Raw genomic sequence first — 21,174 nt, forward strand, 5'->3', positions numbered from 1 at the left:
ACTATAAATTACAATAAATATATATAAAAAGAAAAAAAGTGCAAAAAGAGAGGATGAAGCTACTGAGGTAGTGTTCATGGGTTTATTGTCCATTGAGAAATCTGATGGCAGAGGGGAAGAAACTGTTCCTAAAACATTGAATGTGTGTCTTCAGGCTCCTGTACCTTCTCTTTGATGGTATCAATGAGAAGAGGGCATGTCCTGTGTGATGGTTAAAGTTAAAGTCTGTCTCGAGCCTTGTGGCCCATCAGGCCGGTGCTTATGCCGGTTTCTGTGGCGTGAAGCGACTGAGAGTATGAGACTCCCCCCGCCCACTGGATAGGACGCCAGTCTATCGCGAGGTTAACCCCCAGCATTTGCCGGTACCCATTTTCACCCGGGTGGACTGGAGCAGTGTGTGGCTAAGTGCCTTGCTCAAAGACACAAAACACTGCCTTGGCCGAGACTCGAACCTACGACCTTCAGATCATGAGCCCAATGCCCTAACCACTTGGCCACGCGCCACACCCTGTGTGATAGGGGTCCTTAATAATGGATGTCACCTTTTTGGGGCATCGCCTTTTGAAGGAAATAATCATTTTGCAGGGAAACAATTAAAACAATAAAAAACTGCAGTGTAGTTTTCAGGTTAATTGTACACTGATCCACGGGCTGATTTCTTATGCAAAGATGTTACAAGCTAAAGTCAATATCTAATTTCAACAACATTCTCCCGTTACTGCGTTATATAATTAAGACATGTCATACTTTTTGCGAAACCGTTTCCGCAGGTCCATTACAAAGCCCTCGTGGCTTGGGGCGTTCATTTCCTCCTGGTGGTTGGTCTCTATCTGGTTGCTTTCGGTGGATTCTGCCTTGCTGGAAAACATCAAAGGATGATATTCATGAGGTCTCAGGGATGCTTAGAAAACCTGGATCCCATCCTGACACAAATTTTCCAGTTGCTGTCAAAAGAAGCTGAACAGATTTACAAAGAAAGACAAGAACATGTCAGGCGAAAGACAAGAACATGTCAGGCAAAAGACATTTGCACAAGTAATTGAACAAATTTACATTTATGCAACACCTTTTACATTACTAGTTAATCAGTTCAGCATGACATCATAGACCAAAGGGCCTGTTCCTGTGCAGTTCTGTTCTCAATATTTTCTATGTTCAGACGTAGACAAAATTATGAGTGGTACAGGGTAAGTGCAAGCTGGCTTTTTCCTCTAAGGTTGGGTGAGACTAGAACTAGAGGTCAAAGGTTGAGGGTGAAAGGTGAAACGTTTAAGGGGAACATGAGGTGAACTTCGCTCAGTGGGTGGTGATAATGTGGAACAATCTGGCAGCGGAAGTGGTAGATGCAGGTTTGATTTCAACATTTGAGTGAAGTTTAGATAGGTACATGAATGAGAGGGGTATGGAGGTTTATAGTCTGGGATGCAGGTGATGGGACTAGGCAGCATAATACTTTGCTATGAAATAGATGGGCTGAAGGTCTGGTTTCTGTGCTGTTGTGCTCTACGACTCTATGATTCAAACATTCAAAAGTGCATTGCATATGATGAATACATAATTATAGTCATGCAGGGAAATATGCAGCCATATTTAGAACGGCAAGATTAAAAAAACACCAAACAAGATGAATGATTAGTTTATGCATTTTATTGTTGGTGAAAAACTCAATATCCCTAAGGACACATAACATCACAGAAATTTTTAACATCTGTGCTCAAATGAATCCTATTAATGTCTTATAGCCTGCTGGTGCAGTTACCTTGCTAGTGCACTGACTGTTTAGCCTAGATTAAAGGTTCCAGTCATGGGTTAGTGCTTGAATTCAGATATTTCTGTAATCGGAGTCCTGATAACCAACCAACAATTATGCTTTGTGTACTAAATTATTGATTTTCTTTGTCAAGCAGTCATATCAAATATTGCTTACATGGCATGCATTCTTCCATTTAATTTTCCACTGTCTCACCATGAGCTAGCTAAAAAACTATACCTTTCAATTTCTAGATACATACTTCATAACAAGTAGCAGATAAGATCCAAAAGACAACATTGTGATGTTGAGTCCAGTGACATAAAAGGAACTGAGTCAACCACTGAACAGGTGAAACAAGTTTAATAGATTCAAAGCAACACACAAAATGCTGGAGGAACTCTGCAAGTCAGGCAGCATCTATGGAAATGAATAAACAGTTGCCGTTTCAGAACAGAAGAATGGTCTCGGCTCAAAACTGGGTTACTTACTGTCAGCCTTCCAATCACTCACTACTCATGTCTACCTTCACCCCTCCGATCTCCCTCTCAACACATCTCACTCAATCAGCTAAATCCTAGACTCCAGGTTGCTGCCGCTCAGTGAATTATCAGCCACTTGGCATCTACCAGTTCCCAATCCCCTCTCCGCTCCTCCCTCCTCCCTTTCAGTTGCTGATCTCCAGATCCCCTCCTTGTATCGTACACAAAATGTTCGATCCCCTCCTTGTATCGTACACAAAATGTTATCACTGATAGTTCCAAATTCATCCCACTCACATTTCAAATTGTGGGTTCTAATACACCCACTTCCTCCAATGGCAACACAAGTCCTATCAGCTTGTATCCCTGCCCATCCCGTCCTCTCACTAAGTCCAGCCTCCCTCAGCAGTAGGACACAACACTCACTGGGTCTTGAAGATGGACAATATCTGCTCTGCCTAGGCCTTCAAACAGAACATTCCTGAAATGGGTTCCTAGTAATAAACCCCACAGCCTTGGGCCTGCTTGGTGAAATTTGCTTTGTATAACTCTGAAGCAAGTATCAGCAGTGTTGTGGCTTCTGCTTGAGTGGTCGCATCACCTGTAAGCCACATACGTGTGTATCAAGTCAGACAGGTAAAGAACCCTGAGTCAGTCTAGACTGACCTGTTATCTTGAAATATAGTCAGTTGTCTCTGATTTTTTTCACTCTCTAATTGACTATGTGTTGTATGGTTCAATTTCTTGGCACTGTTTTGCATCTGTCCACCCAAATGCCTCAATTTGCTTCATAATCTTGAAGACTTCCAATAAATCTTCCCATCCAATATATCTCTTGTTTACTTACTTTTCTTGCTTTTTCCTCATTATGAAGGAAACCCGAGTGGATTGGTCACGTTTCTGCCCTTCAACACCTGAAAGAATAAATTAGTTATAGATGTTGAATTTGAAAGGTCCAATAAAACTGCCAGAGGTCAAGGTAGAATCAGGTGCAATTGCAACATTAAAGAGACATTTAGGCACTCACAAATAGGCAAGGCATAGTATGATACAGTCAGAATGCAGGCAAATGGGATTAGTGTAGATGGGTAAAAAGGTCAGCATGTACACGATGGGCCAAAGAGCCTGTTCCTTTGTTGTACAACTTTAAAACTCTAAAACTATCCAGCAACATACACTAAATAGCCACTTTATTAGGTGCACCTGTTAATGCAAATATCTAATTAGCCTGTCATATGGCATATCAATGCATAAAATCATGCAGACACAGTCAATAAGTTCAGTTGTTGGACACGTCAAACATCAGAATGGGAATTTTGACTGTGGAATGATAGTTGGTGCCAGATGGGGTAATTTGAGTATCTCAGAAACTGCTGACTTCCTGGGATTTTCACCCACAACTTTCTCTAGAGTTTACAGAGAATGATGCAAAAAACAAAAAAAATAAATAAATCCAGTGACTGGCAGGTCTGTGGGCGAAAATGCCTTGTTAATGGGAAAGGTCAGAGAAGAATGGCCAGACTGGATCAACCTGACAGGAAGGTAACAGTAACTCAGATAACTACACATTACAACAGTGGTGTGCAGAAGAGCATCTTTGAATGCACAACATATCAAACCTTGAAATGGATAGGCTACAACAGCAGAAGACTACAAACATACACTCAGCGACCTCTTTATTAGATATAAGACGTACCCTATAAAGTAGCACTGAGTGTATATTAGTGATAATAAACCTGATGCTGGTTCAGACTTCCTCCGGCAGCACATTCCAAACACCCACCACTCTCTGTGTAAAAATATTGCTTTGTACATCTCCTTTGAAATCACTCAATTTTATCTTAAATGGATGCCCTATGGTATTAGACATTTTGACCTGAAGAATACTGACTATTTACTCCATCTATGCCTCTCATAATTGGGTCTCTCTCAGCCTCTGGCACTTAAGAGAAAACAACGTAGGTTTGTCTAACCTTTCTTTATAGGATATGCCCTCTAATCCAGACAGTATCCTGGTAAATAAACCTCTTCTGCACCCCTGCCAAATCTTCTCTGTCTTCCCAATTCAACAAAAATTTAATGCAGTACTTCAGATGTGGTCTAACGAGAGTTTTATAAAACTGCAACAAACTTTCTGATATGCCTAATTTACCATCCTATCATGGCCAATTTCAAGATGCTATTGACATGGACCCCAAGATCTCTCTGTAAATCATACTTTGAAGGATCTTGCCATTAACAGTGTACTGTCTCCATATTTGAACTCCCAAAGTGCAACCTTCATCCTTGTCCATATTAAACTCCATATGCTATTTCTCTGCCAACATTTTTTTCTTTCTTTCTTCTATATTATGTATTGCACTGAACTGCTGCTGCTAAGTTAACAAATTTCACGACACATGCAGATGATAATAAACCTGACTCTGATTCTGATTCTGACATCTGAAACAAATCTATATCCTACTGTATCCTTTGGCAGTCTTCTACACCCTCTACTAGACCATGAATCTTGTTTATCATCTATGAATTACCCAACCTGACCATTCCTGTTAAATCTAAGTCATCTGTATAAATCACAAAATTCAGAGGTCCCAGGAGGATCCCTGTGGAATAATGGTAATTGCAGACCTCAAGCCTGAATGAGATCCCTCAACAATGATCATTTTACTATGGACAAGCTGATTCTGGATCCGACAACCAGGTCACCATGGATCCGATGTATCTTAATCTTCTGGATGAGCCTCCCATGAGAGAACTTGTCAAACACCTGAGTAAAATTCACGTAGACAACATCAAAAGCTCATTGAGTAACTTGCTAGATAATTTCTATTATTGTGTAGAGGCAATTTGATATCAATTAAGCACTACAAGAATGGTCAACTCACCACTATACCCTCAACCTTTTCCTCATACATAAATATTCTGAGTTAATAAAGTATTTGACCTCTGATAAATATTCTAGGCTTTGGAAGATTTTGACTACCGACTAGTCTATATTGACCTGGTCAAAAATTGATAATAATTGTTCACAGAATAAAAACGATTAGTTAGATTTTAATTATTAAATTTGTGGCTACTTGATAAGGATGGTCAGTGCACTTGGATTCTTCATAAGTAAAAGCATCATTGCAAGTCAATAGAATTGGCTACACAGAGGTGACTACAACCAGAGGCTATGCTTTGAATACTAGTTATCAAATCATAATCTGCTCATCATCTACCGTATCAAACCCCTTCGTAACTCCATCTGCTATTTCCCTGACACATCTGCAACAGATTTATATCTTACTCTACCCTTTGGCAGTCTTCCACACTGTCCACAATGCCACCAATCATTTTATCATCTGCAGGTATACCAAATCGAACATTCATATTTAATGCAAATCATTCAGAGGTATCGTAAATGGGGTGGAGCTTAGGAGACAATGGCGCCTAATGGCGACTCCTTCGCTTGCATCTTCAGAAACAGCTCTATTTATATCTTCAATATCTCTATTATTCCCTTTCAGGGTTCTTTTGAAGATCCTGACCTGGAGTTACACGCTGACTTCGGTTCTTTGCGGAAATGGGACCCACCTCTCGGGGTCTCACGACTGGCCATTATTCGATATACCAAGGACGTGGCCTAGAAGATTAGCTTGCCTTTGGAGTTTCGGGATTTTGTGGCTCTGGGGGCAGGTGGACTTGAGGTCGGTGCCTCTGCAGGAAATCAGTGTGTCGTGGGAGGTGGAAGATCTCTGACTGTGTGCCCAGAGACCTGAGTTCTTTGGGCACAGAGCACAGAAAAAGCGATGCAACAGACTTTTAACATCATAAATCAGTGAGTTGTTTTGTTATATCTCTCCTCTCGCTGTGAAACAGAGACATCTCTTTTTCCCTTATTAGGGAAAGAGAGAGCCTGTGGTACGTTGAATCACTGGGTGAACGAGTAGTCTTTGGGGTTACTGCAAGTCTGTGTCTTTATTCATGCTTTGCTGCATGCTTGAGTGCTCAGTGGGGGGTGGTACTGGTGCTCTTTTTTGTTGGTGGGGGAGGGGCATCGTTGCTTTGCTGCTGCTTACGTGTGGGGGAGCTGGGGGGGCTTTGGGGTTGTAACATTTAACTGTCATTCATTCTTTGGGGCACACCTCTGTTTTTATGGATGGTTGCGAAGAAAAGTAATTTAAAAATGTATATTGTATACATTTCTCTGACATTAAGTGTACCTCTGAAACCTTTGAAATAGCAGAGGTGTCAGAAGGACCCCTGTGGACCAATAATAACTACACGATTCCAAAATCAATTTAATGACAGGAAAATTAATTCTTTCACTTTCTGAAACTTTTTCAATGGAAAGCTGTTTGCCTTTGAACACTAGACCATTAAAGTATAGGAGCAGAATTAGGCCATTTGGTCTATTAAGTCTGTTCTGTCTTTTGATCATGGTTGATTTATTATCCCTCCCAATCCCATTTCTCCTGGCTTCTCCCTGTAACCTTTGATGCCCTTACTAATCAAGAACCTAGCAACTTCAGCTTTAAATATAACCAATGACTTGGCCTCCAGTGTCATCTGTTGTGATGAATTACACAGGTTCACCACGCTCTGGCTAGAGGAATTCCTTCTAATCTCTGTTCTAAAGGGACGTCCTTATATTCTGAGGCTGTGTCTTCTGGTCCGAGACTTTCCCACCATTGGAAACATCTGCTCACTACATCTAGGCCTTTAAACACTCTTAATTTAAAAAATAAGCAACTTAATCCTGAAAACTACTTTCTTGTTTGGTTGCACATGAATTTAGCTCGTTAATTCCTTCAGCTTGGTTTTTGGCCTGATCGGGCGGCATCCCTTGCATCAATACTGAACTGCTGAAAACAAAACTAATGGAGTATCTTTCTCTAACAGGTAATATAACAAGGCTTGGGGGAGTAAAAACTGTTTCCTGAGGACACAAAATTAAGGCAAGTATGAAATGGCACTGCAGGAATCATAACAGTTTTGGTAATTAACGATTAACGATCAGGGACTTCCGGTGAGGCACGAGGCAAGATGGCAGCACGGCACTGAGCGCTGACATACAACCCTCCTTTTTCAAGTTCTTCAGGGCTCATAGACAGTCTTAATACAAGATTGAGTTGGAGAAAGATCTAACTAAAGAAATGGCTTCAAAAAAAGATACAAATTCAACCAGGAAACAAGATACCAGCAGACGACAACAAGCCAGCGATTCATCCGAAGAAATAGCTATGCTAATTAAACAAATAATGGCAACGGAGATGGAATCGCTGCAAGAAACGGTAGCCCACATGCTAAGGGAGTTGCTGGAAAAGGCTCTTGACCCCATACAGAAGCATATGGCAGAGAATGGCAACATTCTCCAGTCGTTAAAGGAGCAAGCTGACATTCACGCTAAAAAATCTAACGCTGTCTTCAATAAAATAGACAATATTCAGGTTTGCTTACGCAAAAATGAGAAAGTTACTAACTCCTGTCTCGCGGAGGTGTCTAAGATATGGAAGAAGTTAAACGACTTGGAGGACAGATCCAGGAGAAACAACGTGCAGCTGGTCAACTTACCGACAGGTGCTGAGGGCGACGATCCAAGAGGTTACCTCCAAAAGATGCTGCCTAATTGGATTCCAGCGCTCAAGAATTCCCATAGCACTCCTTTGGAGATCGATAGAGCACATAGGATCATTTCCAACAACACCTCAAGACCGTGGACCATGATTTTTAAGCTTCTACGGTACACCGACCGGCAGGCTATCCTGGACGGTGCGAAGAAAGCCAAACCTACTCTCCCTGATGGCACCCAGCTGCAGTTCTTCACTGACTACAGCCCCGGCACGATGCACGAACGGCAGGGATACAAGGAGATCCGCGCTAAACTTCAACAGAAGGGGATCAACTCATTCCTCATATACCCAGCGATTTTGAAAGTGAATATCAAGGACATGGAGATGTCGTTTAACTCGGCAGAGGAAGCGAAAGAAGTTCTGAAATCATCGGTGCTGGGAGATATGGAAGAAGACCCTGGGCAAAGTCCACACGTCCCTCAGGAGGAGATGGAACAGCATTAAGAGCTCAGACTAGCCTGTATGCGCAATCTATCAGGCACGGGCAAGTTAACATTCTAGGTGTGAAGTTTTCTGGTTATTCTTTTATCCGAAAGTCATTCGTTGCACCTTTGTATTTAGGTAATTAAGGGGCCAATTTGTTTCTGACTACTGCAGGTCGGAGTTTTAAGGTAATATTCAATATACCCAAATGTAATACTTCATCAAGAATGAAGCTGAAAAACAGCAGTTTGTTCTGACTAACTTTGGAATATTATGTCTCCAGTAGACTTGTTTACATTTCTGGGCACCAGATAAGACGTCATTAGCACCATCGCTAAGCGACGGTCTATTGAAGTGACAGTTTCTTGCAAGATAGCTGCTGGGATCTTGATCATGTGTTATATGTGAGACGGAAACGGTTTTACTTATATAGGTTAACGGGTTTGTCCAGGTTTCTTTTTTCTTGTCTCATTGATATGATTGTCTATGAGAACTGCTTTGCCTTCCTAATTTGTTGGTGCTGGAAGGGGGCGGTTGATGTTAGCGTTCAGTGTCTGACATTGCTAAGTGACACTCACAGATGTTACAAAGCAAAGGGTTGAATGAGAGGGGTGATGGGAGGGGGGGTGGGAAGGGGGTAACTCAAGGCTCCACCACCAACTTACAACAACAGATCCAGGAGAAGATGAGCAACACAGATAAATTAGAAAATCTTACTATTGTATCATTTAATGTTAGAGGATTAAACTCTCCCTACAAACGTTCAAAGGTTTTAGATTCCTTACGCAGAAAGAAAATAGATATTGCGCTGTTACAGGAAACACATCTTAAACCTAATGACAGTCCCAGGGTTCAAAACTGTTTTTATAAACCCGTTGTGGCATCAGCTGATGGTACTCGTACGAAAGGAGTTATGATAGTAATGAGACGTAATATTAATGTATCAATTGAAAGGACAGGCGCTGACAATAAAGGACATCTAGCTTTTTGCTGCACATCCATTCAGGGTAAAAAAGTTGCATTCATTAGCCTATATGCCCCAACTATATTCGAGGTTGAATTTTTTCCCTCAATTACCTCACAATTACTGAAGTTAAGTGACTACCAACTATATGTTGGGTTGGACATGAATGCTTTGGTAAACATTAACCTCGATAAATCTTCCTCAACTATATCAAGCTCTCAAGAATCTGCTTCCAAAGCACTTAGCCTTTTTCTAGCGGATTTAAATTTAACGGATGTGTGGAGGGTGCATAATCCATCTGCTAAAGACTATACCTTGTTCTCCACAAACTGTCTCTCGGATAGATTACATTCTTATATCCTCTGGTCTGCTGCCTTTAGTACACTCAGTAGAATTTTTGCCCAGACATCTATCTGATCACAACCCAGTCATATCTACTTTTAATTATGGCAAAATTAAAAATAAGGCTACTGGGTGGAGGTTTAACTCCACCTTTCTAAAAAACGATGAATTTCTATCACAACTGAGAACAAAACTGACAGAATATATAAATGTAAATAAAAATAGTGTCTCAGATGTGACAGTGATTTGGGCCTCCATCAAGGGTTTCTTACGAAACAACGCCCTATGGTTCAGTTTTTACCTACATAAAAGCTGGCTCCAAAAGATTTCCACCTTAGAAGAAGAATGTAAGGTTTCGGAGAATGATCTTAAAAGGAAATACACCATAACAAAAGAAAACGAGCTCAAAACAAAACAAGCAGAATTAAATGATTTATTAAGAAGCAGGGCAGAATATATGATCCATATAACCAAACATAAGTATTACGCAGAAGGCAGCAGGCTGAGCCATCTTTTAGCTCTAACGCTCAAACAACAGGAAACTAAAAGGTCTATACCAACGATTAGATATGCTAAACGTGGAGTAGTATCTTCAACAGAGGAAATAAACGAGACATTCAAGAATTACTTTAAAGAGCTGTATACAAGTGGCTCAGTTCCTTCTGAGAATGACTTCACGGATTTTTTCAGTGGATTAGACCTCCCTACGTTGTCGTTAGAGGACACCAAAAATCTAGACTCTCCTATTACACCAGATGAGCTACTCAAAGCAGTCAAAGCTACAAATAAGGGCTGTATGCCAGGTATAGATGGCATACCTGTGGAACTTTACCTAGCACTTTGGGATATTCTTGGATCAGTATGGTTAGAAACATTAAATTATGCTTTTGGAAATGGTGCTTTCCATAGAGATCTAAACACAGCCCTGATCACAGTTATACCTAAGCCCAGTAAGGACCCCTTGGAGTGTGCCAATTACCGTCCAATCTCCTTGATAAATGCCGACCTCAAGATTTTTTCCAAAGTCTTAGCCAGTAGACTTGAGACAGTAGTTGGGAAAATAATTAGCCCAGATCAAACAGGCTTTATCAAGGGGCGTCTTGCATCTGATAATATTTGCCAGCTCTTACACGTACTGAGTGCAACACATAAAATCCCACCTGCCTGTGACCTGCTATTTCTAGATGCTGAAAAAGCATTCGATCGCCTTGAATGGCCATATCTTTGGAGAGTTCTAAAAGAATTTAAGTTCGGCGATAAATTTATCAATATGATTCGAACACTGTATGCTAATCCTTCAGCTTGGGTATGTGTGGGAGGAGGTTTCTCAGAGTTGTTTGACATAGGACGGGGCACACGACAAGGGGACCCTTTGTCTCCTTTAATTTTTAATATTATCTATTGAACCGCTTGCACATTTAATTAGAAACTCTCCTTAGATCTCCCCTATTACAATAGGTACAACATTGCATTCAATATCACTTTACGCGGACGACACGCTAGCTTATATGGCGAATGTTCAACAAACTCTCCCCTATATTTTAAAAACACTGGAGCAATTTGGATTTCTTTCAGGATACAAAGTTAATTTGTTAAAATCAGCATTGATGCTGATTAATACGGATAAAAGTAAGGTGTCTCTTCCTCCCCAGATTAAAGTTACAAATAAGGTCCTCTACTTGGGTATTAAAGTTAATACTTCCCTATCATCTGTGGCTAAAACAAATCACTCTTTAATTCTGAAAAAAACGGAGGAAGATATTAATAGATGGAGACACCTGCCAGCATCAGTCTCGGCCCGTATATCGGTCATTAAAATGAACATCTTACCCCGTATTAATTTTATCAGCTCAATGATCTCACTTGCACCTCCAGCAGGATATTGGCAAAAATTGGACTCCTTACTACGATGCTATGTTTGGAATGGTAAACGACCCAATATAAAATGGTCAGTTCTACAATTCAAAAAGTTGAATGGGGGATTGGCATGTCCAAATTTTAAATTGTATCACTGGGCATTTGTATTAAAAAGTCTTAGCTATTGGATGGAGGAGGATAAAGTTTCGTCCTGGAAAAATATAGAACAAGAGCTAATAGCACCAATAAGGTTGAAGGACTTTCTCCTTATAGGTATGTCTACCAAAAAATGTGATTTGCATTACGGTCTAATTTTAACCCATAAGCTGCAAGTGTTTACAGCAGCAGAAAAATTCCTAAAATTTAAAAGCGTATGGTGTAAATCATCTCCATTATGGAACAATAATCATTTTCTATCTGGGGGGAAACATTCACTAACAGAACTTGGGAGGATAAAGGTATTACTACTCTTCAAGATATTAATGGGGCAAGTACTATCCTTAGCTTTCAAGAACTGATATCTCGATATAATATTGATAAACATTCTCTTTTTTTCTGTTTTCGAGTAAGATCAGCTTGTAAAGCCTATGGCGTTCCCTGGGGGTCAGATTTAAAGGACCATCCCATTTTAAGTTGGATACAGAGTGCTCCAGGACAGATAGTGTCATAGATCTATGATAAATTAAACTCCCAGAATTATATGCCCACATCGGGAATGAAAGCTTGGAATAGGGACATATCTGAATTGGGACAAGACTTAGACTGGGATGCGATTTGGGATAATGCTGCCGGTGCTTCGAAAAACCCAAACCATTGGTATATACACTTGAAATTTTGTCATAGAGCATATTTAACACCAAGAATTATACATCAAATGGGACTGGTTTCTGACCCTCATTGCTCATTTTGCCCCCATGGAGCCATTGGCTCATTTATACATGTTGTATGGGAATGTCCAGGGGTTTTTGATTTATGGGGGAAGGTTATCAGTACTCTTACAGAACTAACAGGGGTACAATTACCAATGGACCCCGCTGTACATCTTCCAAATGATGACTCCCACCTTTCCCTTACGGAAAAAACACACAAAATCTGGCTGGCAGGCCTGACTGCAGCTAAGAAGATTGTAGTCCAGCGCTGGAAACCTCCCCATATTTCAAATACTCACTGTCTTCGGAGTTTTTTGAACATTTCTTACCTGGAACTTTCATCAGCAAGAGTAAATGATGCAAGACCAAACATAATCATAATGTGGACAAATTTTATATCTAACTTAAAAGATATTTTGTTAAAATAGGAATGCTTTGTCTGTGTATGTACTACTATTCAGTTGTTTGGTGGAGGGGAGAGGGATGGGGGAAAGAGGGATGGAGGGGGGATGGTGATGAAGGTTGGGGGGGTGGCTGGGTTAAATAGTCTAAATGTAATTGGCAACTGGTTGTATTGAATGTAATTTGTTGGTGTTGCAATAAAAAATTAATAATAAAAAATGATCAGAGTAACACACACAAAATGCTGGAGAAACTCAGCAAGTCAGGCAGCATATATGGAGAGGAATAAAAAGTTGTTGTTTTGGATTGAGATCCTTCATCAGGACTGGAAAGGAAGGGGAATGAAACCAGAATAAGAAGGTGGGGGGAAGGGAAGGAGTACAAGCTTCATTCCCAACTACATCGGTCAGTTGCCCTTCCTGAATGATTGGAGTGCTGTGGCAAAGGTTCTCTCACAGTTCACCAGAATTGCCTAGGAATGATAATAGATCAGCAGTATGTTTTCAAGGCAGGACAGTTTATGGTTAAGAACAATATGCTAAAAAAGAAATAAAACTGAACATTATACATTGAACGATCTAAATTAAAGAGTGTGGAATGTCAATTCTTTGCTTACATTTATTTTTGATAAATGATCATGAGAATTATGAAACAGCTTTACAGACCTTTCACAGTGAGCTGAGCCAACTCCAATTCACTGTAGTGATCTCGAAACAAATAATGGAAGTCCTCCCACATTAATTCCTCCTTATCTTCAAATCCAGCATCTTTGAACATTGACTCTATCACCTCTTGTATTTGGTCCTTTGTCAAGCAGTTGTTAGAGATCTCAATGAAGGATCTAAATTAAAGATGAAAGGAAATTAAAGACACAAAATACTCTGTAGATACTGGGGTCAAAGCAACACTCACAACACACTGGAGGAACTCAGCAGGTTGGGCAGCATCCGTGGAAATGATCAGTCAACGTTTCAGGCCGGAATCCTTCGTCAGGACTGTAGAGGGAAGGGGCAGAGGCCCTATAAAGAAGGTGGGGGGATGGTGGGAAGGAGAAGGCTGGTAGGTTCCAGGTGAAAAACCAGTAAGGGGAAAGATAAAGGGGTGGGGGAGGGGAAGCAGGGAGGTGATAGGCAGGAAAGGTGAAGATGGAATACGGGAAAACACGATGGCTAGTAGTAGGAGGCAGAACCATGAGGGAGGTGATAGGCAGCTGGGGGAGGGGGCAGAGTGAAATAGGGATAGGGGAAGGGAGGGGGAGGGAATTACCGGAAGTTGGAGAATTCTATGTTCATACCAAGGGGCTGGAGACTACCTAGACGGTATATGAGGTGTTGCTCCTCCAACCTGAGTTTAGCCTCATCATGGCAGTAGAGGAGGCCATGTATGGACATATCTGAATGGGAATGGGAAGCAGAGTTGAAGTGGGTGGCAACTGGGAGATCCTGTCTGTTGTGGCGGACGGAGCGGAGGTGCTCGATGAAGTGGTCCCCCAATCTGCGTCGGGTTTCACCGATGTAGAGGAGGCCGCACCGGGAGCACCGGATGCAATAGATAACCCCAACAGACTCACAAGTGAAGTGTTGCCTCACCTGGAAGGACTGTTTGGGGCCCTGAATGGTGGTAAAAGAGGAGGTGTAGGGACAGGTGTAGCACTTACACTTACAGGGATAAGTGCTGGGTAAAATAAAGTCGTGATGAAGCGCCTCAGCCTGAAACGCTGACTCTATTTTTTTCCATAGTTGCTGCCTGATCTGCTGAGTTCCTCAGCATTTTGTGTATCTAACTCTGGATTTCCAAAACCTGCAGTATCTCTTGTGTTAAAGTAAATTAAATAGATGGGCAAAGCCAAAATCTAGATCCCAAACTATGCCCAAAATACTCTGCAGATGCTGGGGTCAAAGCAACACACACAACACGCTGGAGGAACTCAGCAGGTCGGGCAGCATCTGTGGAAACAAACAGTCAACGTTTCGGGCCGAGACCCTTCATCAGGACTGAAGAGGGAGGGGACAGGGGCCCTATAAAGAAGGTGGGGGGGGAGGGTGGGAAGGAGAAGGCTGGTAGGTTCCAGGTGAAAAACCAGTAAGAGGAAAGATAAAGAGGTGGGGGAGGGGATAGGCAGGAAAGGTGAAGTCACCATGGTCTTTGGTTTTCATTTGCTGTCTAATTCACATCTGCTGGATAAAACTGCCCAACACATCACTGGCATCAGACTCTATGAGGTGTCTGAAGAGAGCTGGGCTATGCACATCAATACTCATGACCTTCTGCAGATAATGCAGTTGAGAGCATCCTAACATGCTACATCACTGTGTGGTACGGAATCTCCCCTGCAGCACACAGCAGGACTCTACAACGGGTAGTTCAAACTGACCAACACATTACCGGCACCAGACTACCAGTCATCAAAGGCGTATATAAGGAAATATGCTGGAACAAAGCCAGCAATATCATGAAAGATCCCATCTCAACAGTAAGTATGAATGAACACCAATTTTCATCTGAATGCTTTAACATTCAATACCAACAAAATATTTTAATCTCATTTAATAACAGTAACAATCTAAGAATCTTTCAAAGAACTTTAATCTTGTCTGGCATAGATGTCAAAATTGCTGCTGAATTATAAATAAAAGTACAGAATTGTCTTTCAATTGTGACTTTGTAAATTGTTTCATTTAAAGAAGGGAACTTCTGGTTTGTATTAAAAATTGCTATGGTTCAGATGTAATTTAAGTCTTTCATCAGAACATAACATCAGAAACAAAAGCAGGATTGGGATCCCTCTGTCATTCCATAAAATCTCGCCTGATCTTTCACTACAGTATCACTTTCCTACTCTGTCTTTTTATTTTTTTAATATATAAAAATCTATTAATCTCTGTTTTAAATATACTCAGCAACTGGGTCTTTACACCCCTTTGTTAGAATTTCAAATATTCACTACATTCTGAATGAAGAACGTTCTTTTTATTTTCACCCCAAATCATTTGTTTGAGACCAATAATGGTTCTACCATCCCAGCTTCAGGGAAGTATCTGTCACTACCCTGTCAAGAATTTTGTATGCTTAAATTAGAAGATCTCACTCCTCTAAACTCAAGGGAGTGTGGACCTAGTCTTCTTAATCTTCCATGTCTTACCTCTGTGCTTCATCCCAGGATAAATCCTGATGCACTGATCTTCTTCCTTAAGCAGATCTTGAGCAGAGTTGTTGAAAGGATGGGATAGAGGGGAAGGTGCTAAGGGAGAAGCAGGTACATACAAGAGGACCTAATTAAGGTTGGTTCAAGTACCCATTCCCACGCATGGACTTGCTTAGAAGCTATAATAAAGGCTGAATCTGTCCTAAGAACAAAGGAAAGGGCTGTTTCTGTACCTATGGCCCATCATTTCTTGCACCCAAGACCGTATGTCCAAGATTCTCCTTGCACCATGCAGATATTCAGAAGTGGTAGATTTCTCCATTTTCTCTTCACATTTTATTTTTAAGTGAAATTAAATCATGTAGTAGACTAATGCATTGCCTTACACGGGATCATGTTAAGATATCTAGCTTCAGAAAGCATAGCCAAAATAAAAACAAGTGTCGAAATTGACAGCTGTCAAGATATGAAATATTATTAAACTTCCTATCTGAAAAACAATAGCCTATCTTTTGTAAGTGATCCTTGTTGGTTACGTAAGAGGAATTATTCCAATACTGGAATACGTAATGCCTTTTACATAACCATGTTGGACAGGAGAGGCACACTACTGGATGTAAATGGGGCTTGTCCAATAAAGTACAGGAATCCTTTCACGGTAGCTGGCCAGCACAAATAATTCCCAACCCCACTAATAAGAAATTTTGTGTTTAAAACTTTATCTTAGCCAAAATCCCAAATTTGGATAGCAAGAAACTCACAATTCTATATTTCTAAGGAAGCCAAAGTGTGTTCTCTGGGTACCACCTATAGGAAGTACCGTGTCAATTTTAGAAACAATATCCTCTTTTACCTTAAGAAACTTAGCAGTTTTCACTCAGCCATTTACCATGTCAGACCTAACATACAGATGTGCGAGTACATAATGTGAGTTACCTAAGTAGTTGTGAGAACTCTTCTTTTGACATGGAACCACTTCCATCAACATCGTACATTGCAAACATAAGCTTAGATTTTGCTTCCGGAGAACCTGCACAAGGAAATTAAGACAGTTTTCAGCTGGAATTAATGATCAATCAGTCTCTACAATGGGAAGACAATCTATAATGGTGGTCTTTCACCTGAGGAAGATTCAAATTCCAGTGTGTTAATATATTGGATGTCCTGACCTGGGCCCAGCACATAGATACAACCACAAGGATGGTTCTTTACTTTCTTAGAAGATTAAGGAGGTTTGGCATGTCACAAAGCACTTCTATAGATATATTGCTGAAAGTATTCTGTCTGGTTGCTTCATGGTCTGGTACAGTAATTTGAATGCGCAGGAATGTAAGAAGCTGTAGCGAGTAGTGGACTCTGCTCAATACATCACAGGCACGTAACTCCCCACCATCGCTAGTATCTACTTGAGGCACTGCCTCAAGAAGGCAACATCCACCATCAAAGGTTCCCACCATCCAGTCCATTGCATCTTATCCCAATTGCCATTAGGCAGGAGGTACAGAAGCCTGAAGTTCCACACCATCAGGTTCAAGAACAGCTACTAACCTTCAGCTATTTAGTTCATGAATCCACTAGCCAAACCCAAATCACTAATGTAGTATAACAATACTGTGACTACTTTGAACACTTAGCACTAAAATAGATATTTTTGTTCTAATTTTGTTCTTTCTTGTGTAGAGTTTATGTTTGATCTATGTTTTTCTTGCAAATGTTGCTTATGTGCTGCTGTGCCTGTGATGCTGGTGCAAGTAAGTTTTCATTGCATCTGAGCATACATGTAATTATGCATATGACAATAAATTCTGGCTTTAACTTTGAAATTGTTTGTCTATTGGAAACAGAGGGAGGGAGAACTTCATATTTGTTCACCAGTGCTAAATATGTAGGAGATTGTCTGCAGTCATTTGGCAGTTGTACAACAATTGTGCTCACCTATATGTCTAATCAGTTCCAGATAAGTGGTCCTGCATGCTTGCCTTCAGTGACTGATGTGGAAGGACACATAGATCTCCCAGTATAACACCAGTACATGATTAGCAGCCTCTCGGAATGAAAGGCCACCTGTTCTGTAAAATATATCCCTCCATAAAGGCCAAATTAAGCCACAAGCTGCCTTTTTTAAGGGGTTGCAGCTGTCTAAACTGATGTTCCAGGAGACCTATCACTGGTATTCCATTCTATTATTATCCCTGGTGGTAAGAAAGGCACTTATTTCAAGAGGACTAGAATATAAAAGCATATATGTAATGCTGATACCTCATAAGCCATTGGTCAAAACATATCTAGAGTATTGTGAACAGTTTTGGGCCTCATGTCTAGGAAAGGATGTGCAGTCATTGAAGTGGTTTATGAGAATGATTCTGGGAATGAAAGGGTTAATATATCTGTTTCATGGCTCTGGGCCTATAATTTCTGGAGCTTAGAAGAATGAAGGTTGGTGTCATTGAAAACTAGCAAATATTATAGGGACTGGATCAAGTGAGTGGACATGGAAAAGTTAATTCCAATAATGGGACAGTCTAGGACCAGAGGGCATAGTTTCAGAATAGGAGGATATTCCTTTAGAACAGAGATGAGGAAGAACTTACTTAGCCAAAAAATGCTGAAACTGCGGAATTCATTGCCACAAATGGCTATACAATATATATTAGAAGTTGATAAGTTCTTGACTAGTAAAGGCATCAAAAATTATGGGGAGAAGGCAAGAGAATGAAGTTGAGAGCGAAAATAAGTCAGCCATGCTTGAATGGTGGAGCAGACTTGATGGGCTGAATTCTGCTCTTATGCCTTACAGTCCAATAGTCATGGCTAAAGCAACAAAGAATTGTTTGGTTTCAGATCCTCCCCTGGATACAAACACCCGTATATAGAATGAGCATTTGGGAGAGTGGATTGATAAATGGAAAGGATTTGAATATGGAACAGCACAGTACAATATGGGACCTTTGGCCCATGATGATATGCCAACCTTTTAACTTACTTCATGGTACGATAGCATAGCGGTTAATGCATTGCTTTACAGTGCCACCAACTGGGATTCAATTCCTGCTGCTTTCTGTAAAGAGTTTGCACGGTCTCCCCATGACCACATGGGTTTCCTCCTTGTGCTGTGGTTTCCTCCCACATTCCAAAGATGTGTGGATTTGTAGGTTAATTGGTCTCATGGGTGAAAATGGGCAGTGTGGGCTCATTGGCCTGTTACTGTGCTGTATCTCAAAATTAAATTAAAAAAAAACACAATCAATCTAACCCTTCCCTCGCACATAGCCAACAACCCTCCATTTCTCTTTTATCATGTTCCTATCCAAGCGTCTTTTAAATGTCTCCATTGTGTTAGCCTTTACCACCACCGCTGCCAGTGTGTTCCAGGCACTCACCACTCTGTGTAAAAAAAACTACTTCTGATATTTCCATTAAACTTTCCTCCAATCACCTTAAAATGTTGTCCTCTGGTATTGTCTACTGCCACCCTGGGAAAAAGGTGCTGCTTTTCTACTCTCGCTATGGCTCTTGCAATCTTATACAACTCAATTAAATTTGCCTTTCATTCTTCTTCACTCCAAAGAGAAATGTCCTAGCTCACTCAGCCTTTCCTCAAAAGACATGTTCCCTAATCCAGGCAGCATCATAATAAATCTTCTCTACACCTTCTCTAATGCTTCCACATCCTCCATATCATAGGGTGACTAGAACTGAACACAATACTCCATTGTGTGATCTAACCACATTTTGCTGGCTGCTGCAAAACGTGAAGAAGACTTTCAGATGGGAACAGGGCATTTCTAAGTGTTTTTTCTCCCCAGTTGAGAGCTACAGCAATTGAGAACTCGGTTAAGCCAAGGAGAGCCGAGAGCACTGAGTCAGTGAGGCTGGTTGGTGGCCGCTCTTCCCTTGCCTGCTCTCTCTCCCATCACACACTGCTGTTGATTTCCAACAGTAAGTTTATGAACAGTACCCAGGAACAGAACTCTGTTGTAACCTGGGGACTGGCTGTACTGCCATATTGTGATCTGTGGCAGCTTTCAAATTGGCTGCCACATTTTTCACATTACAGCAGTACAAACACTTCCAACAGTACACCATGTGCAGCAATGTACTTTGGGACATCCTAATGGCAAGCCTTGTGCGAGATATTGTAAAGTAAAATTCAATTAAAATAAACTATATCCTATAAAAATTATGGCAGTAATCATGGGAGCTCAAGAAATGCAAGAAGGAATACAATGAACACATGCATTAGTGTGGATTTCACAGACAGTATCAAAAGGCAGTGTTGTTTTCCTGTCTCCATTACTGGTGAGACAGTGTTGTTAACCACTGGCCAGACTCCCAGCTGGGGTCTCATCTGTTCTCACACCTTGCACTCAAGACTTTTGAAAAATTAAAATTAATTTAAAAACCCACCTATTTAGCCCCAGCCTAATTACAGATAACCCAATGACCAATTAACCTACTAACTGGTACGTCTTTAGACTGTGGGAGGAAACCAGAGCACCCCGAAGAAATCCATGTGCACGTGGGAAAGAAGGTACAAACTTGCTTACAGAGGGTGTCAGAATTTAACTCCGAACTCTGATGCCTTGAGCTGTAATACCGTCATGCTAGCCGCTACACTACCATGGGTTACCTTTCATCAGAATAACAAAGATATCCAGGAACTCCCGAAAAGACAGGTAGCCATTTCCATCTTTGTCTGCCAGGCTAAACATCTGCTCTACAAACATGCTGTCCTCCTTTACTCCCAGTGCCTCCGCAAATTCTGTCTTTGTCAGTTCACAGGTCAGAGATTCTTTTGCCTTCTTGGAGATTTCATAATCAAAGTTTCCGGCATCAGACCCGTCAATCTCCAGAACCTGATTGGAGCAAAGAAAGCAGAAGTAGATCATATTATACAATGAACATGCAGGGATGTCATTGCCTGATAAAATGACATCTACCTCCCTAAGGATGAACAGTAGCTGGCATCTCCTCATATATTCTGAATTATGACCCTTCACATCTGCAAGTCACTGATCTTATTCCTCAGATCTCCTCTCCACAGCTTCCAACTTTATCATACCCCACTGCGCAAAAACTGTCCTCCTCTCTAAGATCAATGAGTGAGACTACCCTGGCAGATGCACTGATTCAGCCTGCGCCTGTCTCACATATCAACTCTCCAAAGGGATCATTCCCTCTTATATATCCATCACCACTCTGTCACAACTTTGTGCAGATTGCAGATGTGATATATGTCCTTTTATCTTTTCCTTGGTCCAGCCAAGCCACCAACTCTCCACCTAGCACTAAGATGGCCACCTTATGACCGCTTCCAAATCTGAG

The 21,174-nt window shown here is 41.1% G+C and overlaps 1 protein-coding gene across 1 annotated transcript in view; it reads right to left on the minus strand.

Moving 5' to 3' along the window:
- LOC140212011 (dual oxidase 2-like) overlaps positions 1-21,174 on the minus strand; it is a 166,376-nt gene that overhangs the window by 50,029 nt on the left and 95,173 nt on the right. Inside the window, exons 18-22 of the mRNA XM_072282367.1 lie at positions 20,480-20,705; positions 16,786-16,879; positions 13,370-13,545; positions 3,080-3,146; positions 748-858 (exon numbers count right to left, since the gene is read on the minus strand). Coding sequence (XP_072138468.1) covers positions 748-858; positions 3,080-3,146; positions 13,370-13,545; positions 16,786-16,879; positions 20,480-20,705 — 674 coding nt within the window. The remainder of the gene's footprint in view (positions 1-747; positions 859-3,079; positions 3,147-13,369; positions 13,546-16,785; positions 16,880-20,479; positions 20,706-21,174) is intronic.

Source organism: Mobula birostris, chromosome 18, assembly GCF_030028105.1.
Source record: "Mobula birostris isolate sMobBir1 chromosome 18, sMobBir1.hap1, whole genome shotgun sequence".
NCBI classification, from domain to species: Eukaryota; Metazoa; Chordata; class Chondrichthyes; order Myliobatiformes; family Myliobatidae; genus Mobula; species Mobula birostris.